This window comes from Cydia fagiglandana, chromosome 17 (assembly GCF_963556715.1).
Source record: "Cydia fagiglandana chromosome 17, ilCydFagi1.1, whole genome shotgun sequence".
Lineage (NCBI taxonomy): Eukaryota > Metazoa > Arthropoda > Insecta > Lepidoptera > Tortricidae > Cydia > Cydia fagiglandana.
Window position 1 is genome coordinate 14,992,930 of NC_085948.1, and position 23,479 is coordinate 15,016,408.

At 37.4% G+C, this 23,479-nt stretch overlaps 1 protein-coding gene across 1 annotated transcript in view; it reads left to right on the top strand.

The window, feature by feature from the left end:
- The window catches only part of LOC134672595 (neuropeptide CCHamide-1 receptor-like), a 269,080-nt gene that overhangs the window by 210,897 nt on the left and 34,704 nt on the right, over positions 1-23,479 (top strand). Inside the window, exons 4-5 of the mRNA XM_063530546.1 lie at positions 4,256-4,386; positions 19,445-19,633. Coding sequence (XP_063386616.1) covers positions 4,256-4,386; positions 19,445-19,633 — 320 coding nt within the window. The remainder of the gene's footprint in view (positions 1-4,255; positions 4,387-19,444; positions 19,634-23,479) is intronic.

Below are 23,479 nucleotides of genomic sequence, written 5' to 3' on the forward strand. Positions count from 1 at the left end.
TTAAACGGACGTACTCGTGGTCCTTAATAAAATATAAGGCAGGCATAAATATATAATGTTGTCAAGCGGACCCCAGGCTCCCATGAGCCGTGGTAAAATGCCGGGATAACGCGAGGAAGAAGAAGAAGAAGAAATATATATTATAAAGCAGGCAACACGCGGTCATTATGCGGCTGATAGATACAAACCCCGGGCAAGTGCGAGTCGGACTCGCGCACGAAGGGTCCCGTACCATAAAGCAAAAAAAAACGGAAAAAAATGCAAAAAGAAAACGGTCACCCATCCAAGTACTGACCACGCCCGACGTTGCTTAACTTTGGTCAAAAATCACGTTTGCTGTATGGGAGCCCCACTTAAATCTTTATTTTATTCTGTTTTTAGTATTTGTTGTTATAGCGGCAACAAAAATACATCATCTGTGAAAATTTCAACTGTCTAGCTATCACGGTTCGTGAGATACAGCCTGGTGACAGACAGACGGACGGACGGACGGACGGACAGCGAAGTCTTAGTAATAGGGTCCCGTTTTACCCTTTGGGTACGGAACCCTAAAAACGTACCGGAAGTCGCAGCGTAGGTAGACCCCCCACAAGGTGGACTGACGACCTGGTAAAGGTCGTGGGAGTCCGCTGGATGCGTGTGGCGCAAGACCGGTCATTGTTGGACTCTTTGGGGGACGCCTATGTCCAGCAGTGGACGTCCTCTGACTGATATGATGATGAGATATATATGAGATACAAAGATGGTGAGGCGATATACTCTGGAAGTGAAGGGAACGACCGGTTTGACGACCGGTCTGGCCTAGTGGGTAGTGACCCTGCCTGCTAAGCCGATGGTCCTGGGTTCGAATCCCAGTAAGGGCATTTATTTGTGTGATGAACACTAATATTTGTTCCTGAGTCATGGGTGTTATCTATGTATATAAGTATGTATTTATCTATATAAGTATGTATATCGTCGCCTAGCACCCATAGTACAAGCTTTGCTTAGTTTGGGGCTAGGTTGATCTGTGTAAGATGTCCCCAATATTTATTTATTTATTATTATTTATTTTTATATCAACTCGGTAGTTTACATTTGTCTGAACAGAGCTACGGAGCAATAAATAAGGGTAAATTACGACCTCCTTGTTACTCTGGAGCGAAATAAAAGCTAAGAAATTCCTATAGAGAGTATAGAGTTACCGGAATTGACCGCTAATTCACCGCTGTTTGCCTATTTATCGCACAAATAAGAATTAGTACCTACAAGGTTCAAGGAACGGCCAGAAGGCAACAGTAATTAATGCGATAGGCATAAACAAATGAGGATGAATAAGAAAATTGTATTCCCTGGAAGAATTAGCTCTATATATACGGTAATTAATAGCCTATTGAAACAAGTTCTTGAACTTTCGTTAATGGGCCCACAGATTATTTACCAGTTTGCCGTACGATATCAGTCTGTCAGTTGTTCGGAATGATGACCGTTTGCGATTAACTGACAGCCTGAAATCGTCCGGCGGACTGGTAATCTATGGGCCCCATCCATGTGGGTTTCATCAACATAACAGTAAAAGTAATCTGATACTAACTATTTGCCCTCCGAGTCTGATATTTATAATCTTATTTTTAGGAGGTGTCTCTAAAGTTGTGACCAAGCAATGTAATATCAGTTTCAGATTATAGGGACCACAATAATATGCTATAGTTTATTATCGTTTAACTATGAACTACTCTCCATAGGAAATAAGAAACGCTCTACATTATTATTATTAAAATAAAACAGACTATATTTATTATATTATACATAGGTACATGACTACACCATGACTCAAACAATCAGTTTAAATGGACTGATTGTGAACTTGTACACAATAAATAAAAGGCTAACTGTCGAATATATATCACCATTCAATTTATTTTGTTGACTGTGGAAGTCATATTTTTCCTCCGCTATTTTGTCACGGTCAAGCGAACCGATTCAAAAATTCACTGGACCGAATACTTGAATATTATGCTTTATTGATCGCCGCATCAGGTGTCAAATCCAGGTACAAACTACGAATATGGACTTTTATGCTTTGGCACGGATGAAAACTTTTATATCGAAAATCAGGTTAGCTAACACCTATAAGGCCGACTTGCACCATCCCACTAACCCAGGGTTAAGCGGTTAAGCTGTTAACCCAGTGTCAAATTGTACTGGTAACCATGGTAACTCCAGGTTTAACCGCTTTACCCCGGGTTAGTGGAATGGTGCAAGTCAGCCTAAGCTTTTAAAAGGGTAGTTTTATTGTGATGAGAGGATTTTCCGCGTGTTGATATAAGAATTTGTTACTGAAATTTTCATTAAAGGATTTTGTTTACAAAATTAAACTCTTTCACGCCCGATCGGCAAGAGATGAGGTATTGGTTCCAAACGTTCGTTCCATCCACCGAACCCAGGACCAGAGAACTCTAGATTATGCCAAAATTATACCAAAGTTTTTGAAATACCTATAGATGCTTAAACAATGCTAAAATATCACTTGAAATTAGACACTTAAAACACATACATTTTTCAAATTTGCCGACTTCTTCTACTGATAAGATCTGCTTGACCAACTTTATACCGGGTGTGGCCTGTAATATGAGCAAAAAATTAAACTGTAGGCTGTACTCCTCGTACTGACCAACATTTGTTCAGCGACTTTTAAAAGTAACTTGTGGTTTGATTTTTAATACACTTTAAAGTTTATTCTAAGGCGCAATGTATTGCGAATTCTGTTATGTTTAAGGCGTGACAAGCAACGTCAATCACAATGAGATGGCGTGGCGATGGCGTCCATTGAAGATAATATTTATTTTATATGAAAAATAGGGAGTAAAATACTTAATAATTTTTAAAAGTTGTTGAACAAAAGTGTCACCTTTTGAGGAGTACAATCTATGTTTTAATTATTTGCTCATGTTACAGGCCACACCCGGTATAGTCCGTCGACGTCCATCCGTCCACTAAAGTCAAAATTCATACGAAAATATGAACCACATAAGGCGATGGCGCATACTGTTGCTGCCAAGTTGGTGGGCATTTTTATTTAAAGTTGTACCAACAATTTTTAGAACTGGGAATTTGTATATTATTTCTACTCAGAATCAGGAGCTTTTTCCATTTTTACTGAGAAAAAAAGTGTCCCCATATTTTTGGTCCGTTTGGTTACGGTTTTCAATACAAATTCTATGACCGTAACAAAACGGACAGCAAAAATTTTTTTTGAAATTTTGGGGACACTTATTTTTCTCGTATTAGGATCGAAAGAGCTCGTAATTCTGAGTGGAAATAATATAAAAATTCCAAAATCTAAAATGCAAGTTGAGGATACGACTTTAAATAGAAATGCCCTGGTGCAAACTTGGCTTAGACTAAATTATGCTAAAAAATATGCCAGATGCTAAATGGAAAATTTTGGTGCCAAAGCGAGTGAAAATATCATTTATGTCAAGTTGGCAACACTGCCCAGGACCATTATCGGCAAACCCCCTACTCTGTCTGTTCTCTTTCACGGCGCAGCAACTAGTATCATTTCTCTCTCCTTGCTCTTTTAAAAATGCCGTTTGTCAAAAAAGGACAACCATACTGTTGACAAGATGGACTTCAAATCCAAGTGGCCCCTTTTTAGGCGACCCAGGCATGTGTGCGTAAAAACGTATATGTGTGCTCTTTTAGGGATGTGAAAAGTCGATTTTAATCATGTTATATATCGATAAACGCTACACAGCGGAACGAAATAGCGATTAATTCAAGCTTCAATATCTTCGTTAAACATAAGCATAATTGAAATGCTAATGGATAATGGATATATTATGATGTAATAAAATATTTCAATTATTGCGGACCACCTATTTTAGTAGGTATTTATGTATTTTAATTAAATATCTGAACTTTCCCTTGGTTCTCTCCTGGGGCGTGACTATAAAATTGTGATCTGATAACCACAATAAAGAATAAAAGCGTTTTTGTTCATTTTAGGTATAGTTAAACCTTTGAAGTAAAATTAAAATTGCAAGAAATGTCGATAGTTTATCGATATGACTTTATCGACATCGCTACAGCAAAGTGGGTCGCTTTGTTAATCGTACACTAAACAAAAAGTGGTCCCACTGACAGCTCGCTTGGAAGGCATCTGTATATATTCTTATATCTATGATTATCGGCTACGCAAGTACGCAGGCAGGGCACTACCCACTAGACCAGACCGATTGTCACTTAATTGTTTTTTTTTATTTTGTTTCAGGTGGTAGCAAACGTGCTACCAGACTAACGGTGGCCACGGCGATCGGTATCTGGCTGCTGGCAGCGCTGCTCGCCACCCCGGCTTATGTGGGCTCGTATGTGAGGGCCTTTGTCGTCAACCCTACTACACAGGTATGAGTAATACTCGTATCGACTTATACAGGGTGATTCAGGAGACGTGAGCAGGACTAACACAGCGCATTTCGTAAATTATAAGCAACTGTTTCGTACCAGTATTAGTGAAGTTAACGTTAATTTTCTAGTCGTGTTGAAAAAAATGTTATTAATTTATTTACAACATGCATTTGTCACCTTAAAATTAGAATACTAAACTACCGAAATTCTGTGTCAAATCGAATGTCATCACTGTCATCACGGTCTGGTTACTTTTGAAAACTCGTATCTCACTCAAGTTTGACAGATTATTTTCTTCGTAATCAAAATGCTGTCATTACGGTTAAAAGGTTTTATGTTTATTAATTAGTAGGGTCTTGTAGGGTAACCATGATTAAGGAGAATTAAATTTGCTCTCACAAAAATGTTAAAAATAGGAAAAAGTGTGGTTGTTTCACCTAAATATGACGGCGATAGATCAATTCTCATTTACTGTGTGCAGGATTAGTCCTGCTCACGTCTCATGCATCACCCTCTATTTATTTACACTAAGTAGCAAAATTGCCTGGCAAATTTATGAATGAATTCATGAATAACGTGTCCATGCAATTTTGCAGCGCCACGCTCACCGAGTGCAATGTAGCTGATGTTTTTGAATGCAAATGTAGAGATAACTATACATAATTATTTATTTATAAAGCTATTAGATGGCAGATAGTTAGTCGTTAGTTTTGTGTACAAGTGCCTTATGGCGATTAGCGATATTGTCATGTTGCGGTGCAATTGAATATGAGCTTTAAAGAATAACCCTAAGGTCTCTTTTAGAACGAGTAACACAAAAAATGACTCAAACAAATGAAATGTTTTCCATAAAATATCTACGATAACATTATTCAATCCGAAATCTTTTATAAAGACAAAGTGGCACGAGGTGACAAGGGTATAATAAAATTGACAAGGCGAGAGGATAGGAACAACATTTCTCGCGTAAAGAACACGTGTAAAATATATAGATACTAGTGTATATATAGGTGTTTTACTATATAATAGAAAATAGAAAAACCGCTTACTTTGGACACGTATACAGACATGACAAATATAATATTGTTGAAGGGATAATAGAGGGAAAAATCGAAGGGAAAAGAGGCAGATGGAAAAGAAAAACAAGTTGGATGGATAACCTTAGGAGTTGGACGGGAATCGACGCTGCCACGCTAGGCAGAAAGACTGGAAATAGAGAAGAGTTTCGGACTGTGGTAGCCGACATTCGAGGATATGGCACCTAAAGAAGAAGAAGACTATCTAACTTTCTGTCTGTCGCAAAACATGCGGTCCCTATAGGTACCTCGTTTATTTATAGATAGCATTACAATAAGTGTAAACAATCTTAATAGGTATATACGTAGTTACGTACATACATACATATAATCACGCCTATTTCCCGGATAGGAGGAGTAGGCAGACACCACGGATTTCCACTTGCTACGATCCTGACATACCTCTTTCTCTTCCTTCACATTCATAACATTCCATATATGTAATTAAGTATATTTTTATTGAAAAACGCGTTAACACAACGCGTTATGACATTAATTATGTGTACAAAACGCGAGAGTTTAAAGCGTTATCTATACAAAGTACAAAACTCAATTTACTCACGCAACCCAATTTTCCTCCATCTAATGATAAAGGCGTTTTCAAGAGGAACATTACGTGACTTAGCTTTTCATAATAAAGGAGGTATTCTACTGAAAAATAGCCCGCGTTAGGAGACTAGGATGGACTAGGATAATATATAATGCTCTGAGTCTCATGGCACATGTTTCGTATTTATCAGACTAGTATTCGTATTTCCCTTGGGTGCAGAATAATATCAAGTGAACCTTACGCCTGGCTAGATTCAGGGATCCTGGGATAAGCCAACAAATTAGCCAACGAACTGGAAATTTTATGTTGTCAAAAGTTAGGCACGAATAAGCACTTAAATATTTACTGTTATAATATGTTTGTTATTAGAAAGTTACCGTAAATTAAGAGTATTATTTTGTAGCTACATAGAGTCTTTTATTTTGAAAACATAAAAATACTTTCTACACTATCGACCTAATTGACGCAAAAAAATGGGCCCTTTCAATTTGTTTTTCTTTATGTCCATTTTCAAGTCTTCTTCCTCACGTTGTCCCGGCATTTTGCCACGGCTCATGGGAGCCTGGGGTCCACTTGGCAACTAATCCCAAGAATTCGCGTAGGCACTAGTTAACGTCAATTAAAAAGCTAGTTATCCATATGTTTTTAAATAACAAATGCCAGCTTCATTATGTTTCCATCCAAGATTCCACAAAAAACAGATAACCTTTTAGTTATTTTCACCAGAGTAATAAAGTTACACAATACATTTTATTGGAGTCTGATTTACACAGACAGTATTAAAAAATACTACGTTTAAATTTGTGAATGCAAGTCTAACGCAATAAAAACAAACTGCCAAGTAAACACCGCTTGAGAAAACACAATCTGACCGTTTTTACTGTTTTTACAAATAGTAGCTGTTAATTTAATGACTCCATAATAAGGTTCGGTCAGAACTCGTATTTGCAAACATTTAGGCTCATAAAACTTTTATTGCCGATTGGATCCTAGTAAAGGTCAATTACTTAGCATGTTTTTCTGGTTATTTAGGTAGTATGGAGTCTCGTCACAATATGAATTAGCCACAAAAGTATTTTATGCTGTGCCGACCGAAAATCTAGTAACCAGGCAAGAGTTTTGATCGACGACTTCTGAGACTACGGTCATTCATATCGGTGCTGCAAAAGGGCCTACCTAGGGTACCTACTCAATATTATTTAGGCGATACAATGGTGTTTCAGTAAGGCCCTTGGCCTTGGCTGACTTGAACGGTTTCGAAGCGTATTAACGACAAATTAGTATGAGCAACGTTAAAATGAGTCACGTTAGACCGAGACGTGTCCTGGCCGGAGCTTCCGGCGCTTACTTTTCTATGACATGACACTGACAGGCGATAACGTATGATGCTTTCCATAGAAAACGATGCGTTGGAAGCTCCGGGTCGGATACGGCCCGGGCAGAACTCGTATTTTGCAAACATTTGGGCTCATAAAACTTTTATTGCCGATTGGATCCTGCTAAAAGGTCAAATGATTGTTTTCATTTGTTATTTAGGAGTCTGACTAAAAAAACGAGGTACTTACATTAATACAGATGATTATAGGTTGAAATCTCGCCACAATGTATTTTTCATCACACCAGCCAGCATATTATGGATAGCTTCATCCATCTTTATCCACGTGATAAAATAATTGTCACTATTTAACACCGTAGGATAGAAAGTGACGGACACCGTTTTATCACGCTGTCACTTAGACAAGAAAGACCATCATATCCGTACAGCAGGCCTATTATGGATGGCTTAAAGGTGACAGTCCATTTCCAACGACAGCTGCATTACTGTTAATTTTACTATAGAAATTGACAATAACAGCGACGCGTTCAGTACTAGTAGTGCAGCTGCAGTCAGAAATGGAATGTTACGATTATCCACGTGACAAAACATCCGTCACTTATTAACAGAGCGCGATTGAAAGTGACGGATACCGTTTTATCACGCTGTCAAGTGGACAAGAACGACCATCATATCCATACAGCTCATTAAAGCTCTCTATGTTCTTCAAAAACGGATGAGAAAGTTATTTTCATTTCATTTCATTTATTTCCTTGCTTTGTGTGTACAGTAGGTCTTATTAATAAATGATGTCTCAACACAACCCTGAGAGGGCACTGCAATTCACTACAGATAAAATATATATAATACAATCGTCAGATATGAATAATGATATAGTACAGTCGCCATCAATTCATCATGCATTAACAAAATATATATGTCACTTATTAACTAGTTGTTTCGTTACAATATTATAATTTTTATTATGTCAATTTACATTAATTTACATTTACAGAATAGGAGTAGGAACGAAAGATAGAGAGATGCCTGTATTTCTCCGGAATATTATTTGTGTAATTAGTTATTATTATTCTGTAGGTATTCGTCGACCGAGTAATAGGCTCTTTCTACGAGATATTGTTTCAACACTTTTTGAAATTTATTTTGATTTTGCTCGTTTTTTATGTGATCCTGCAGGTTATTAAAGATCCTTATTGACGAGGGATAAGGTCCGTTTTTATGTATTGCTAGCTTTGATGTTATTTGTATAAGATTATTTTTTTGGCGGGATTCAAATCGACGGGGCACATCTCCGATTCTAGTATACAATTCAGGATGATTTTTAATAAATTTACACGACTCTAGGATATAGATGCAAGGCAAGGTAAGGATACCAAGGTTTCTAAAGTGCATTTGGCAGCTCGCTGGACGTCTGATGTTTGACAGTATCCGGACACAATCCTTCTGCAGGATAAATAGCTCAGATACATCTGTGCTATTCCCCCATAGGGTCACACCGTAGCTAAGCCATGCGTGTGCAAAGGCGTAATACGCCGATAATGCGGTTTGTAGGTTGGTAGTTTTTTTCAGTTGTCTGAAGGCAAAAATAAATTGGCTAAGTTTTGTTTTTATTTTTTGTACATGGTCTTTCCAATTTATATGGGTATCAATAGTTATGCCAAGGAGTGAAAAAGATGAAACGCATTCTAATTTAATTCCATTGTAAGAAAAGTTTATGTCAAGTTCTATTTTTTGGTGAGGCCTAAATTGCATTAATTTAGTCTTAGTGAAATTAATTTCTAAATTGTGATCGTTTAACCAGTCTATAATTTTTGTAATAATTAGGTACATTTTTTCGTCTAGGTTTGTAATATTTTCACACGACAGTAGATTGGAGAAGTCGTCCGCGAACATGACGCATGTCTCGTTTATAGATTTAGGGAGGTCATTAATGTAAATTATAAAAAGTAAGCATCCGATGACACTTCCCTGGGGTATTGAGTCTACAACAGGTTGAACATCTGATCTGATAGTCGTCATTTCTCTTGAATTTTCACTTGCATACACAATGTCTACGTATTGTTTTCTATTGCTTAAATAAGACTGGAACCATTTGTAACTTATTCCGCGCACCCCGATATCATATAATTTTTCAAGTAGGATGTTATATTTTACCTTTTCATACGCTTTTGTCATGTCGAACAAAATTCCGATTGCATACTCTTTATTATTTAAGATATCCAAAATGTCATTTATGTATTTATAGGCTGCTAGCGTTGTTGACCGTTTTTTCCGGAAACAATTTTGTGAATCCGTAAAGATGTTGTATTTTTCACAAAACGAGTACAGCCGGTTGCACATTGCCTTTTCAAAAACTTTAGATATCGCGGGCAACAGGGCGATCGGGTGGTAGTTGTTTGGGTTAGTTATTATATTCTTTTTATGAATGGGTTTTATTACCGCTTGTTTTAGCGAATCAGGGAACACACCCTCGGAGAAAGATTGGTTTATGATATACGTGAGCGGTGAAGTTAGTTCCAATGCACAAGCCCTTATTAATATCGGTGGTAGCTCGTCAATACCGCAGCTCGATTTGGCCTTTAAACTTCGTATTAGGCAGTAAATTTCGCGTTGTTCCACCGGCCGCAGGAACATTGTATTTATGAAGGTTGCATTACGGGCCGGCCGCGCGGCGCATCCCGGGCGTCCGCCGCTGACGGCGATCGCCCGGCAATAGCAAACAAGTTATTGAATTCATTCGAGACCAGGAGGGCTATGATGGTTATGTCACCGTATCATTAATCATTTAATGCATGATATGACGACTATCTGATAAATGATATAATTCGGTAAAAAGTCGCGAGGATAACGTATAAGTGGCTAATGATAGCGTGATATGTTTTGAGGTTTATAAAAATCAATTTTAAACTCGATGAATTAAGGTGTATATTAAAGAAAAGATGGTTAAATCACATTCTACCACTTATCCACGTATGTCATTGAGAGTTAAAACTTATCCATGATTTGAGCTTTTGAAAAATCAATTCTGAACAAGTTTACATAAAGCGTATTTTAATTAATAGTTCGCGAGGATAACGTATGTGACTAACGATAGCGTGACATGTTGTGAGGTTTTGAAAAATCATATTTATACTCGATGACTTAAGGTGTATTTTAAAGAAAAGGTGGTTAAACCACATTCTACCGCTTATCTAGATATGTCATTGACAGTTAAATTTATCTATAGTTTGAGCTTTTGAAAAATCAATTCTAAACAAGTTTACTTAAAGCGTATTTTAATGAATAGTTGGCTAAATGACATGCCGCACACACCACTTATGCACATGTGGCATTGATAGTTAAAAGTTATTGGATGGTTTAAGATTTTGAAATATAGATTCTAATTGAGTTTATATAAGGTTTTTTTTTAAAGTGAATCTTTTATTCCATCGCCTCAAATTTAACCGTCTTTATCATGTCGCAAAATCTACTTTATTTCTAGTACTTAGAATTCATAGTCTTTGAAATAAGCTTATAGATTATCGGACTAAAGTAGACTCGGCTACAATACTTAATTCACGATTGCTGTTATTTGCTTGTAATGTCATACAAAATTTTAAGGACAGTAGTCGACCTTATTAACCTAAAATACGGTGATCTGTCAAAATCAAATAAATAATTCTGCCGTGCTTATTAAAAGAGCAGTAACTCATTTTGAAATATCTTTCAGTTGTAGAACATATTGTACAAGTACAAAGTATCCAATTGAATGACACTTCAAAATGAGTTAGAGTCGGACCAAGAAAAGTCTGCAGCGGATTTGATAGCCCACGCAGTGCAAGTGTTATTTATACGTCATAATCATAATTTCATAGAAGTTTGACGTTTGAAATAACACTTGCACTGCGTGGGCTATCAAATCCGCTGCAGACTTTTCTTGGTCTGACTCTACTGCTCTTATTATAAGCACGGCCGAATTGTACAATCACACACACTGTTAACAGCACATCGGTGGACTTTATGCCTTTTGAAATAAGGTCTACCGATGTACCTACAGTTAGGAATGTTGCAGTTTAGAAAAAGAAATCGTTTAATTTGAAAATAAAACATAACCTATTCGCTGGGTGCGATATGACAGCGGACTTTGAAATGTCACATGGCTGGCTGTCAACGAAGAGAACAAATAATTTCAATGAGATATTGTAATTTACATATATTCTATTCGAACAGGTAAATCTAACATTTCCCCTCTAAAATGGCATAAATGGCACAATCAAAAAATTTCAGGTAGTACACTCTCACGGACTTCCTCATGGCCGACTTTACGAGAAGAGAAATAAAAATCGAATAACGCATTTCATATGAGCTGGGAGACCGAGCTATGCTCGGAAAACATATAAAAACCTAGCTAGATCAATTTTTCGCCCCCGAAAACCCCCATATAACAAATTTCATCGAAATCGTTAGAGCCGTTTCCGAGATCCCCGAAATATATATACTTACATATAAATAAATAAATATCCAAGAATTGCTCGTTTAAAGGTATTAGATATGACTGTAGTGTCGTTAATAATGCAGACTTTTCGTGTTTTTCCAAAAGGATAATAATAAGTTTTGGCTTAACATGTGCAAGATGTACCTAAAAGAAATCAAATGTGAAGATCATAAGATTCATAAGAGCCACACCATTGAAGCTCATGTACCTAATTCGTCAAACTTCAGTGACAAAAGTCCTTGAATGTAAGCTGTTTTTTCTGTTTTTTCAATCTTTGACGTAGTACATACATAATATTATAATCCATTAATGTAATAGAAAGTAAAGAACTAATTTATTTTTTACAGATTGATTCTAGTCGTTATGTTACGAGTGGAAAATGTGATTGTGTGTACGTTAGCAGTAAACATATCGCGGCTCTGATATACTACATCTACTACTAAGAAAACTTCCCAAAAACCAGTAAAGAGCAGCAATTGGGCAGACCTAGTGCCAGACAGTTCGCCAAAGAAAATAACTCAAAAGGGAAATACCTACTTTGAAGAAATGTATGCACCTGCAAAGAAAATTAGGTGTAATCCTTTGCCGTTATATGTTGGAATTGAAGGGAGAGTCAGCATTAAAGTTAATAATGGAAGCTGGTCCTGGTGCTTTATTTATTATTATTACTTTTAAATACACAGATACGTAGGTAAACCTCGCTAGTAAAATGTGACAGTTGGTCTGCCGAAAGTTTCTTTTTGGGCCATGGTGCGCGTTGCGATCGATTCGTGGTTCTTACTGGAGTCAGTTATGTAACGCTGCCATACATGTCCCAAAAAAATTTTATTAAGCTATGAGCTTCATCACATCTGATATTTGAGTAATTCTAAGCATTTCTAGCGTGAAGTGGGGGGGAGGGTGGGGTACAAAGACGGCCGCCATCCGTCATCTTTAAAAAAAATCTACTCTGATCCTGGTGGGTACTAGGGCAAGTTTGGTATCATTTTCGTATAAACCAAAGACGTAAAATTCATTGCTGATATTTGTTTTTTCAATTTCATAGTAATTTTACAAGAAAAACGTAAAAAGGTGAAAAATTTGGTTGGAGATTTTTGCTACGCGGAGCCGAAACTACAAAAGATAGAAAGTTGAAATTTGCACACTAGATTACATTTATAAAGTGTACAAGAGATAAGAAGCGATTTTGAGAAATTCAACCCCTAAGGGGGTTAAAAAGGGGATGAAAGTTTGTATGGGGTTCAAGTTTTATTTTAAGCTAGGAATTTGAAACTTCGTAAAACGATATATTATTAAAATACAAGAAAACTAATTTCAGCGTTTTTGAAAATTCATCCCCTAAGGTGGTGAAAAAGGAGTTGAAAGTTTGTATGGATATCAAAAAAATTTTCGAACGCGGGACTTGAATCTTTGTATTTGGGGATATTATTAAAAGACAGGAAAAGTAATTTCAGCGTTTTGTAAAATTCATCCCCTAACAGGGTTAAAAAGGGGTTGAAAGTTTGAATCCATTACAAATCCGAGTAGACACACATTTCTTATTGGCTCCCAGGCTTGAAATGCTTAGAATTACTCAAGGAACATATGTGATGAAGCTCATAGCTTAATAAAAAATTTTTGGGTCAACTTTATAACTGCTTCCGCTATCTCCGACCCAGCGAATAATATGTACAGTCATCAGCAATAGTATCTTACACAACTAGGGCCGCAAAAATATATGACGCGCTCTTATTGCGCTCCAAATAAGAACGTGTCACATATTTTTGCGGCCCTAGTTGTGTAAGATACTATTGCTGATGACTGTACCTCTTCTAGTAATAAGTAAAACTAAATGACTTAACAAATACAATATTACCCCCCACTCTGATTATACCCCGGACGTAATGTGCCAAAAATACTGGCGGCATTACCTCGCTAAATGGCCAGTGATATTTGTTGGACAAGGAATTAACCAGAGCGAGGGTCACAGCCCCTTTCCCGTAAGCGTCACCTTATACTAGCCCTATATGTTGCGGCAGAAGCAAATATCGTCAGTCATCGCCTCCCGCTTAATACTTTGACTGAGATGATAGTTTCTTAGATGTTATCGTGAATTAAAAAAATGTCAGCCGGTTGTATCGCTGTGGAAAGACCGTCAGTTGATCACATGAAATTGTAATTTTTTTTTTCAATTATCGCGCCTGATACTTCGCCAGATGATAGTTTAGATGCTATTATAAATAAAAAAAACCGGGCAAGTCGGACTCGCGCACGAAGGGATCCGTACCATAATGCAAAAAAAAACGGTCACCCATCCAAGTACTGACCCCTCCCGACGTTGCTTAACTTCGGTCAAAAATCACGTTTATGGGAGCCCCACTTAAATCTTTATTTTATTCTGTTTTTAGTATTAGTTGTTATAGCGGCAACAGAAATACATCATCTGTGAAAATTTCAACTGTCTAGCTGTCACGGTTCGTGAGATATAGCGCAAGCGAATCCTAGGTCTATGTGAGATACAGGCTGGTGACAGACGGACGGACGGACAGCAGAGTCTTAGTAATAGGGTCCCGTTTTACCCTTTGGGTACGGAACCCTAAAAACGGTCAGCCGGTTGTATATGTATAGCGGTGGAAAGACCGTCAGTTACTTGCATAAACATGTAAATATACGGGCCTACCATTTCATGCCTTAAAGGGGTGGAATTTTGTATGGGGACTTAACAACAACTGCACAACAAACATTGTCAATAGGAACTGTCCCGCCCGCGCGGTGCAGGACCGGCGCTGGTGCAGAATTTAGTCGAAATTTGGTATGGAGATAGTTTGAGTCCCGGGGAAGGACAAAGGATAGTTTTCATTCAAGAAATCACCCTTTAAGGGGGTGAAAAGGGGGGTTGAAGTTTGTATGGGGAATCAACAAAACGCAGGTTGAATAAAATATTTAATAGCTACGTACCTAAATTAATAATTCCACGCTGACGAAGTCGCGGGCAAAAGCTAGTATTATAAAGGCGAAAGTGTGTGTGTCAGTCTGTCTGTTACCTCTTCACGCTTAAGCCGCTGAATCGATTTAGTAAATTTGGTAAAGAGATAGTTTGACTCCCGGGGAAGGATATATATTAGGATAGTTTTTATGTCGGAAATTATCAAAGGAAGGAAGGAAAAAATCAAAGGCGGGTGGAATTGAAAGAGTTAATGAATTATCTATTAATTGAAGTAAGCAATGCGCGAATTAAATAACTGCTATTAGCATTATCCAGGCGCTATACCTACTTTAGCTGCTGTCCCTAATTCCACGCAGACGAAGTCGCGGGCAAAAGCTAGTATATTATAAATGCGAAAGTGTGTCTGTCTGTCTGTTTGTCTGTCTATTACCTCTTCACGCTTAAACCGCTGAACCGATTTAGTTGAAATTTGGTATAGGGGTAGTTTGACTCCCGGGGAAGAACATCGGATACTTTTTATCTCAGAACTCACCCCTTAAGGGGGCGAAAAGGGGGATGGAAGTTTGTATGGGCAATCAATAACCGCTGAACCGATTTAAATGAAATTTGGTATGGTGATAGTTTGAGTTGTGAGGAAGGATAGAGAATAGTTTTTATCCCCGAAATCATCCCTTAGGGGTGTAAACAAAGGGTGGAAATTTGTATAGGGGTTCAATAATTTCTTGAAATGGGACTTGCCTTTTATCATTTAAAAGTTCGTAAGAGATAAAGAATGTTTATGTATTTGTGACCAATTTTATTAGCCATACCTAAGCCATACCATAAGGGTGAAAAAGAGATGACATGGGGGTGGAAGTTTGTATGGAGAATAAATAAAAAGCAACTTTTAACTTCTCCAACTTTATCTTCCTAACCTTCTTCAACTTCTCCAACATCTTCATCTTGTTGAACTTCAACTTCTTCAACTTAAACTTTTCCAACTTATTTAACTACTTCAACTTCAAATTCTCCAACTTATTTAACTTCTTCAACTTCAAATTCTCCAACTTCTTCAAGTTTTTCAACTTCGACTTCTCCAACTTCTTCAACTTCAACTTCCCTAACTTCTTCAACTTCAACTATTCCTACTTCTTCTCCATGGTCTTGTCCAGTTCCTCTTTAGTAACTACCGTCAGCCAGTAGATGCAGTGATAGTGATGTTAGAACCTAAAACAAAGAGTTGTAAGTTGGTATGTCGTTATTAGATAAGGTGACAAGAATGATTTGAGGAATAGTGCAACATAATACGAGTATCTTTACTTTAAAATGTGCCGGCAATCCATCGCCATGTTGAGGCTTGAGGTCAGTGTCGAGTTTGGCACACAAATAGAGTGCCAATTCTTTGCGCACTCTATATATGTGCCGAAACTCCTCGCTGGGCATATCAAATGGATTGCATGTAGTCCTTAATGGCCCGTCGTTGGAGTTATCTATTTATGCTATTTTTCTTCGATAGCAGCAGCTGTCAAGAAGAAATGATATTATTATCTTGCCATCCCTACAAATAATGTACGTATTGATAATGTTATATGTAAATTCAAATTTAAGAAAAAAAAAACAGATACTTACCTACTGATATTTTAACTTCAAGAAATTGCATTTTTTACCACTTATATACCACAAGAATATTTATGACTTATGAGTGAAGTGCAAACAATTTGTACATAGTTAAGCACCTGTAATTAGTCCAAAGTTAATTGATTCCATTGTGTTACCACAGTTAAGCCATTTCTAATTAAGTTAGATGCATGAAAGTGTGTTAGCGAATGCAATAGACTTATATGTGTACGATTTAAGTACAATAAAATACAAACAATACAATTTACATAGTTAATTTTCGTAACACAAATGAATCAATTAAGTTAAGACTAATCACAGCTTCTTAACTGCGCTTATCGTGACCCAGGGAGCACTACGACAAATTAATCAAAGGCTAGCCGTCAAAAATCGACTATATGTCTAATTATCCAACAATCGTAGCCATTTACCGTGTATTGTTGTCTAAGTGGACAAAACGGTATGAATGTTATAAAACTGTATAAATCTAGACAAGTGGCATTTATATCATTTAACTTATCCACTTATCCACTAAGTTTAAGTTGGAAATGTAGACAAATGACATATTATCCAACGACCATGTTATGCAGTTAATCATTTAACGACTATCGCTGTCAAAAGTGGAAAAGACGACAAATCAATAAAAACTGGATAAAATGTCAGTTTTATCATCATTTATACAGCCATATCATTTATCCAGTCGACCATCATAGCCCTACAGTATAGGATCGGACGTCAATTTGTTGTCGATAAGTAATTGTATGCTTTCCTTATTTTGTGTAGCTTTTTTATCAGATTTTGATTTATTATTTGCCACATGCATTTTATTTTGTTTGATGATTTTTGCATTTTTGTAATGAATTGTAATTTTTTCGATTTTTGGATAATCTTTTTTAACATTTTTTCATACGTTTTGTAATGTTTTGCTAATGTTTGATCTCTGGACGAGATAACATGGATCCGTAAGAATCGTTTGTGTAAACAAGATGTTTTTATGCCTCGCGTTAGCCAAAGATTTGTCTTCGGAGGTTTTATTTTAAGGCGTTGTTTAGGTATAGATTTATTTAAAATTTCTCCTAGCTTTTTATTTAGTAAATTATAATTTTCGTTTACGGATTTGTTTGAGGAAATGTAGTTATTCCAGTCTACCATCGCCAATTCTGTTCTAAATGATTCTATATTTTTTTCGTTGTATACACGCTTTGTTTGGTACCAAAACTTTTTGCACATGTTACTTGTGTTTTTGTTTCCTAAAGTGATAGTAGTGCAGCTATGATCAGAAAATCCCAGTTCTGTTATCGAAATTTTCTGTAAAGTTTGTAAAGATTAAATCTAGGCAACTTGAAGTATTCTTATTTATTCGCGTAGGTTCGGTAATAGGTATATTGTTTAAAATTATATTAACATTAAATCTAATAAGTTAGTTGATTGCCTCGATTTTTCTAAAACGTTAATATTTAAATCACCGCCAATAATAATTTTTTTGTTATAGTATTTTGATTGTAAGTATTCCAACATTGATTTAAATTGGGCATAAAAAATTACATTCTCTCTATTGTTCCAATATAATACAATTAATATAAGATTTAAATCAAGAAGTTCTATCGCGCAAATTTCTATTACGTATTCTACGGACATGGACATTATTTCCTTTCGCTCGATGTAGTTTACGTTATCGCGTAGTAATATGCAAACGCCTCCTCCATTGTGAGTCTCTCGGTGGAATGATGCTGCTATGTGGTAGTTATCGAAGTGAATGAGTTCAGCTTTCGCCTGGGTGAGCCAGGTCTCCGAAACACAGAAGGCTAGTAGGGGCTCGCGTAGATCTTCTAGAAATGCCTGTAAAATGTCCCGTTTGTTAAAAATACTTTGCATATTTTGGAAAATAATCATGTCTTTGTTAACGAAATGTCCGGTCTGAGTTTTCAATGGGCGAGTTTCGGTGGCTAGGGCTGGGGCTTAAACCAGCAGTCGCAGTAATAAGGGGTAATTCATTTTCCTCTCGACATGCGGACGTGGTAGGAGTATTGACAGAGGCTGGTGGAGCGCTAGACTTTTCTAGTGAGGATTTTCTTGCTTTGCCTTCGTTTTTGTATTCCAAACCGTTTATGTAAAGCTTATTATTCCTGATCACTGCGTACTTCCCATCTTTTCGTGCACTAGTTAGCATTTCCCTGAGGTGTTTTCGTTTTTCTAACGCGGCCCTATCAAGGACATCCGATACAGCATATCCGGTGTTCTGGAAACAGTGGGCGCTGTCCAAAATGTATCTTTTCATCCTGTTGCTGATTAGCTCAATTATTAAGGGGCGACGATTTCCCTTTTTTCCTACTCGTTTAATTGACTCGATGAATCCATTTATGTCGACGTTGAGTATGTCACTAAACATATTGTTTACGCGAGGATACAATGACATCTCCGTTTCTCCGTAGAACTCGTCCAAACCATACAGAACGAACTTTTTTTGAGTATCGGTTTGTTGGGTGTTCACACTCAGCATGCTAGAAGGATTAGTTACATTTTATCTACAAGAGTTGGCAAAGTAATCTAATGAAAATTTTGATTTCTTTCCTCATATTGGCTAATAAAATGAATTTCTAAGCGCCACTAACCCGGGGTAACCCGTTAAACCGTTAACCCAGTTTCAAATTGTACTGGTAACCATGGTACCTACTCCAGGTTTAGTTGGTTAACCTCGGATTAGTGGGATGGTGCAAATGGCGCTAAGTGATATTTTTTTATGGTAAATACCTATTTAATAACGTTTATTTAGATTTCATTTGTAATGTTTTACAGTGTTGATGTGATGAAAAACTTTGTATTTCACTCGGGAAAGTTTGTTTAAGCCTTTTTCGAACCACTCGCTACGCTCTTAATTCAATTTTAGAATTTCTTAAAAGCAGTGTTTATCCCATTTTTGCGATTTTTTCCACATTATTACATGCTAGCTAGCACTCTCACACCCACCGCTAAACAGCTGCCGAATTAAATAATAATGATAGTATGACATACTAACTAGAGGGACTCCCTTGCTCTATAAATTGCAAACCTATTTCCGTAGCTCTCCGTCTAACATTTAAAGTATCTTTTTTTCCAGTTCCTGGTATGCTACCCGTACCCCCCGGACTGGGGCGAGACGTACCCCTCCACGATGGTGCTGCTCCGTTTCCTGGTGTACTACTCGCTGCCGCTGGCCGTCATCGCGCTGTTCTACATACTGATGGCGCGCCATCTGGTGCTGAGCACGCAGAACATGCCGGGGGAGATGCAGGGCACGCAGAGACAGGTGGGTGGATTGTCAATTTGTGGCTTTCCTTCAGAGAAAGGTCCTTATAATACGTCATATGCATAAGGACCTTTCCAGCAGAAAAGGGTACTTACGGTCCATGTGATGGAAAGGTAGGGGCGAGACGTACCCCTCCACGATGGTGCTGCTCCGTTTCCTGGTGTACTACTCGCTGCCGCTGGCCGTCATCGCGCTGTTCTACATCCTGATGGCACGCCATCTGGTGCTGAGCACGCAGAACATGCCGGGGGAGATGCAAGGCACGCAGAGACAGGTGGGTGGATTTTGGAAATTTTTGGCTGTCCTTCAGGGAAAGGTCCTTATAATACGTCATATGCATAAGGACCTTTCCATCAGAAAAGGGTACTTACGGTCCATGTGATGGAAAGGTAGGGGCGAGACGTACCCCTCCACGATGGTGCTACTCCGTTTCCTGGTGTACTACTCGCTGCCGCTGGCCGTCATCGCGCTGTTATACATCCTGATGGCGCGCCATCTGGTGCTGAGCACGCAGAACATGCCGGGGGAGATGCAAGGCACGCAGAGATAGGTGGGTGGATTTTGGAAATTTTTGGCTGTTCTTCAGGGAAAGGTCATGTGCATAAGGACCTTTCCAGCAGAAAAGGATACTTATAGTCCATGTGACAGAAAGGTCTTTATGCTCCATATTTCTGTCTTTTTAGGGTTCCGTACCCAAAGGGTAAAACGGGACCCTATTACTAAGACTTCGCTGTCCGTCCGTCCGTCCGTCCGTCCGTCCGTCCGTCTGTCACCAGGCTGTATCTCACGAACCGTGATAGCTAAACAGTTTAAATTTTCACAGATGATGTATTTCTGTTGCCGCTATAACAACAAATACTAAAAACAGAATAAAATAAAGATTTAAATGGGGCTCCCATACAACAAACGTGATTTTTGACCAAAGTTAAGCAACGTCGGGAGTGGTCAGTACTGGTGACCGTTTTTTATTTTACTTTTTTTTCGTTTTTTTTGCATTATGGTACGGAACCCTTCGTGCGCGAGTCCGACTCGTTTCTTCTTGTCTATTACCTCCCGTGATTCTTCTCACTTGATGGTCTCATCGGAAGATCAGCGCTGGAAGCCACCAGCAACATGCTGAGATGGGCCATTTCGTGGCACTTTAATCTTATTTTGTGTTTTCTTTTTTATTATGTATTGTACCGATTGTTTGTGCTTACGAATAAATCTATTCTATTCTATTCTATGTGCATAAGTACCTTTTTCTGATATAAAGCCACATTTTCTCTGTAGTATTTTCCGTCCGTTTAGACAAGACAATTTTGATTGGTAGGTATTATTTGAATCCAGGAATTCCACTATTATTAAGGGGTCCAATTTGATAATTGTAAACTAAAGTATTCTATGTATAAATTATGTCATGGAGACAACCTCCTATGACAACCTAAGAATCTTTACTAAACAGATCGTATATACGTAGGTACTTAAGAAAACAAGTGGCTGGATTTTTGCGGGGGAGGGGCACGTCAAATGTAGGCTTTTGTACGTAACGTACAAAAAGCCATGTCACGTTGGTCCATACAAAAGTTTGGACAATTGTGCTTCAAGGTTTCGGCAGAGGGTCTTAAAGGCGACTCCAGTTATTAAATGCTCTAAGGTCAATCCGGAGAAGTTGTTGAAAAAAACCTAGTTACTTATCGGAAATAATGTATTATCATTATGTACTTATGTAAATAAATAACCACGCACTTTACTGATGATACAATTATGTGTCATTGCTAAGTATTTTCATTGAAACTACTTTCCACAAAAGGTTATTATCGGCAAAGCTTTCAAAGACTCAAAATAGTCTGGCCTTTGTACAAACTTGTCATGTCTCTTGCCAACACTCGAACTATTTATAACAAGGCGTTACTTGGCAATTTTATCTGTAGGTACGTCGACGTCAAAGATATGTTTACACTTTTGCACCGTACTCCTTTGTAATAAGGCGAAAAATGTAAACATATCTTTGACGTCTACCATACCTACATTGGCTACATTTTCAACAATCACATAAAAGGTCGTCATTTTGTCGCGGCAACCAACACTGTTACGCCATTGGGGAACAGAGGACAATACGTGTCGTATATAAAAGTTACACAATAGTGCAGTCGGGTTCACAAACATCTTTACAAGCTAACGTTCCAAAAATATATTTTCACCACACCAGCTCGGAAAGGCTTACTTTGCACTTCAAAACATGATAGCAAAGTTGCATTTTATTCACATGTGAGGCAAAATCATCAAATACAAAATTTAAGTTGTTTTCTTATGTTTGCTGGTAGAATTTACTATTAAATGATGATTTTGGATGATAAATATTTAATAACATTCATTTGGATTTGATTTGGTTTGATTTTGTTTCATATTTTACATTTAATATTTTATTTGATTTGAGTTGGTGTGTGTGTGTCTTACAGGTGTGTAATAGTTATTTGTTTCACTCGGGGGCAAATTTTGTTTAACTCTCGTGCTTTGAAACCCTCGAAACGCTCAAGATTTCATTTTTCGAACAACTCGCTACGCTCGTGGTTCAATTTTGGATATTTTCACTTGCTCGGGTATCAAATAAGCACAAGCGATTAAACAACAACTTTGCCCTCTGGTAAGACACTGACAATAAGGTAGTGTAAATATATTTTTGGAACGTTAACTTGTAAAGATGTTTCTGAACTCAAACTACACCTACTGTATTGGCGGACTGCCAGTATTCCTTTTTCGGTTGAAATTATTATCTAACGATCATTTGTATTAAGTATGAAGTAATGTATAAGTTTGTAGAAGAAGTATGTATTTGTATTAGTTTGACGGCCTCCTAGCCTAGTCGGTCAGTAACCCTGCCTACGAAGCAGGAGGTCCCGGGTTCGAATCCTGGTAAGGGCATTTATTTGTGTGTTTATCACAAATATTTGTTCCCAAGTTATGGATGTTTTCTATGTATATGTCACTGTAAAAGCCCGAAGTACGGCAAAACCTAGGATTTACCGGTAAATCCTAGGTTTTACCGATGCCGATCGATAAAAGCCCGAAATGTTAAATCTTACTAGTTTACTTCGGGCTTTTACCAACACCGATATGGTAAATCCTAGGTCTTACCACGGCGACCGGTAAAGTTTGAATCATGCACTGATTCTTGAGATTATTAGATGATAATTTTTAAGAAAAAAAACCGACATCTATGGGGCCCGATGAAAGATTATAGTAGATGGTGCACATGTAGAAGAGGAGGTAAAACCACCCACTTTTCGTTTCTGTAAGGCTCGCAGTTCTAACCTAACCTAATATATATTACTATTGACGATATATATAACTATATATAAATAAGTATTTATATATAGTTATATATATCGTCGTCTAGTACCCACAACACAAGCCTTATTGAGCTTACCGTGGGACGTGGGGATTGATCTGAAAATGATCTGAAAATAATGAAGACGTGTCATTTTTATATAAAATATGAGTAACATCGTTGATGGTGTTTTAGGTCGTTAAAAAACGATTTAGGTATTCTAATTTTGGATGCGTAGGTGTATTTTCTAGAGTTAATGCTTCCATTAAATCAAGAAGTTTTTTTTATATAGATAATAAGTTCGCCTTTGTACTGCCTATCGTGTGTGCCATTTGTGTTTTGTACAATAAAGAGTTTATACATACATACATAATACATTAACATAATGGACTGTTTTGAATTATAGTAACTGTTCAAACACATCATTAGTATTGAAGAAAAAGCGTCATATATCATGCGTTCCTAAAATTATTTAGCTGTAGGTAAAATTCTTTTAAAATTATTTATGTTATGACGAGACATTTAGAAATACTTTT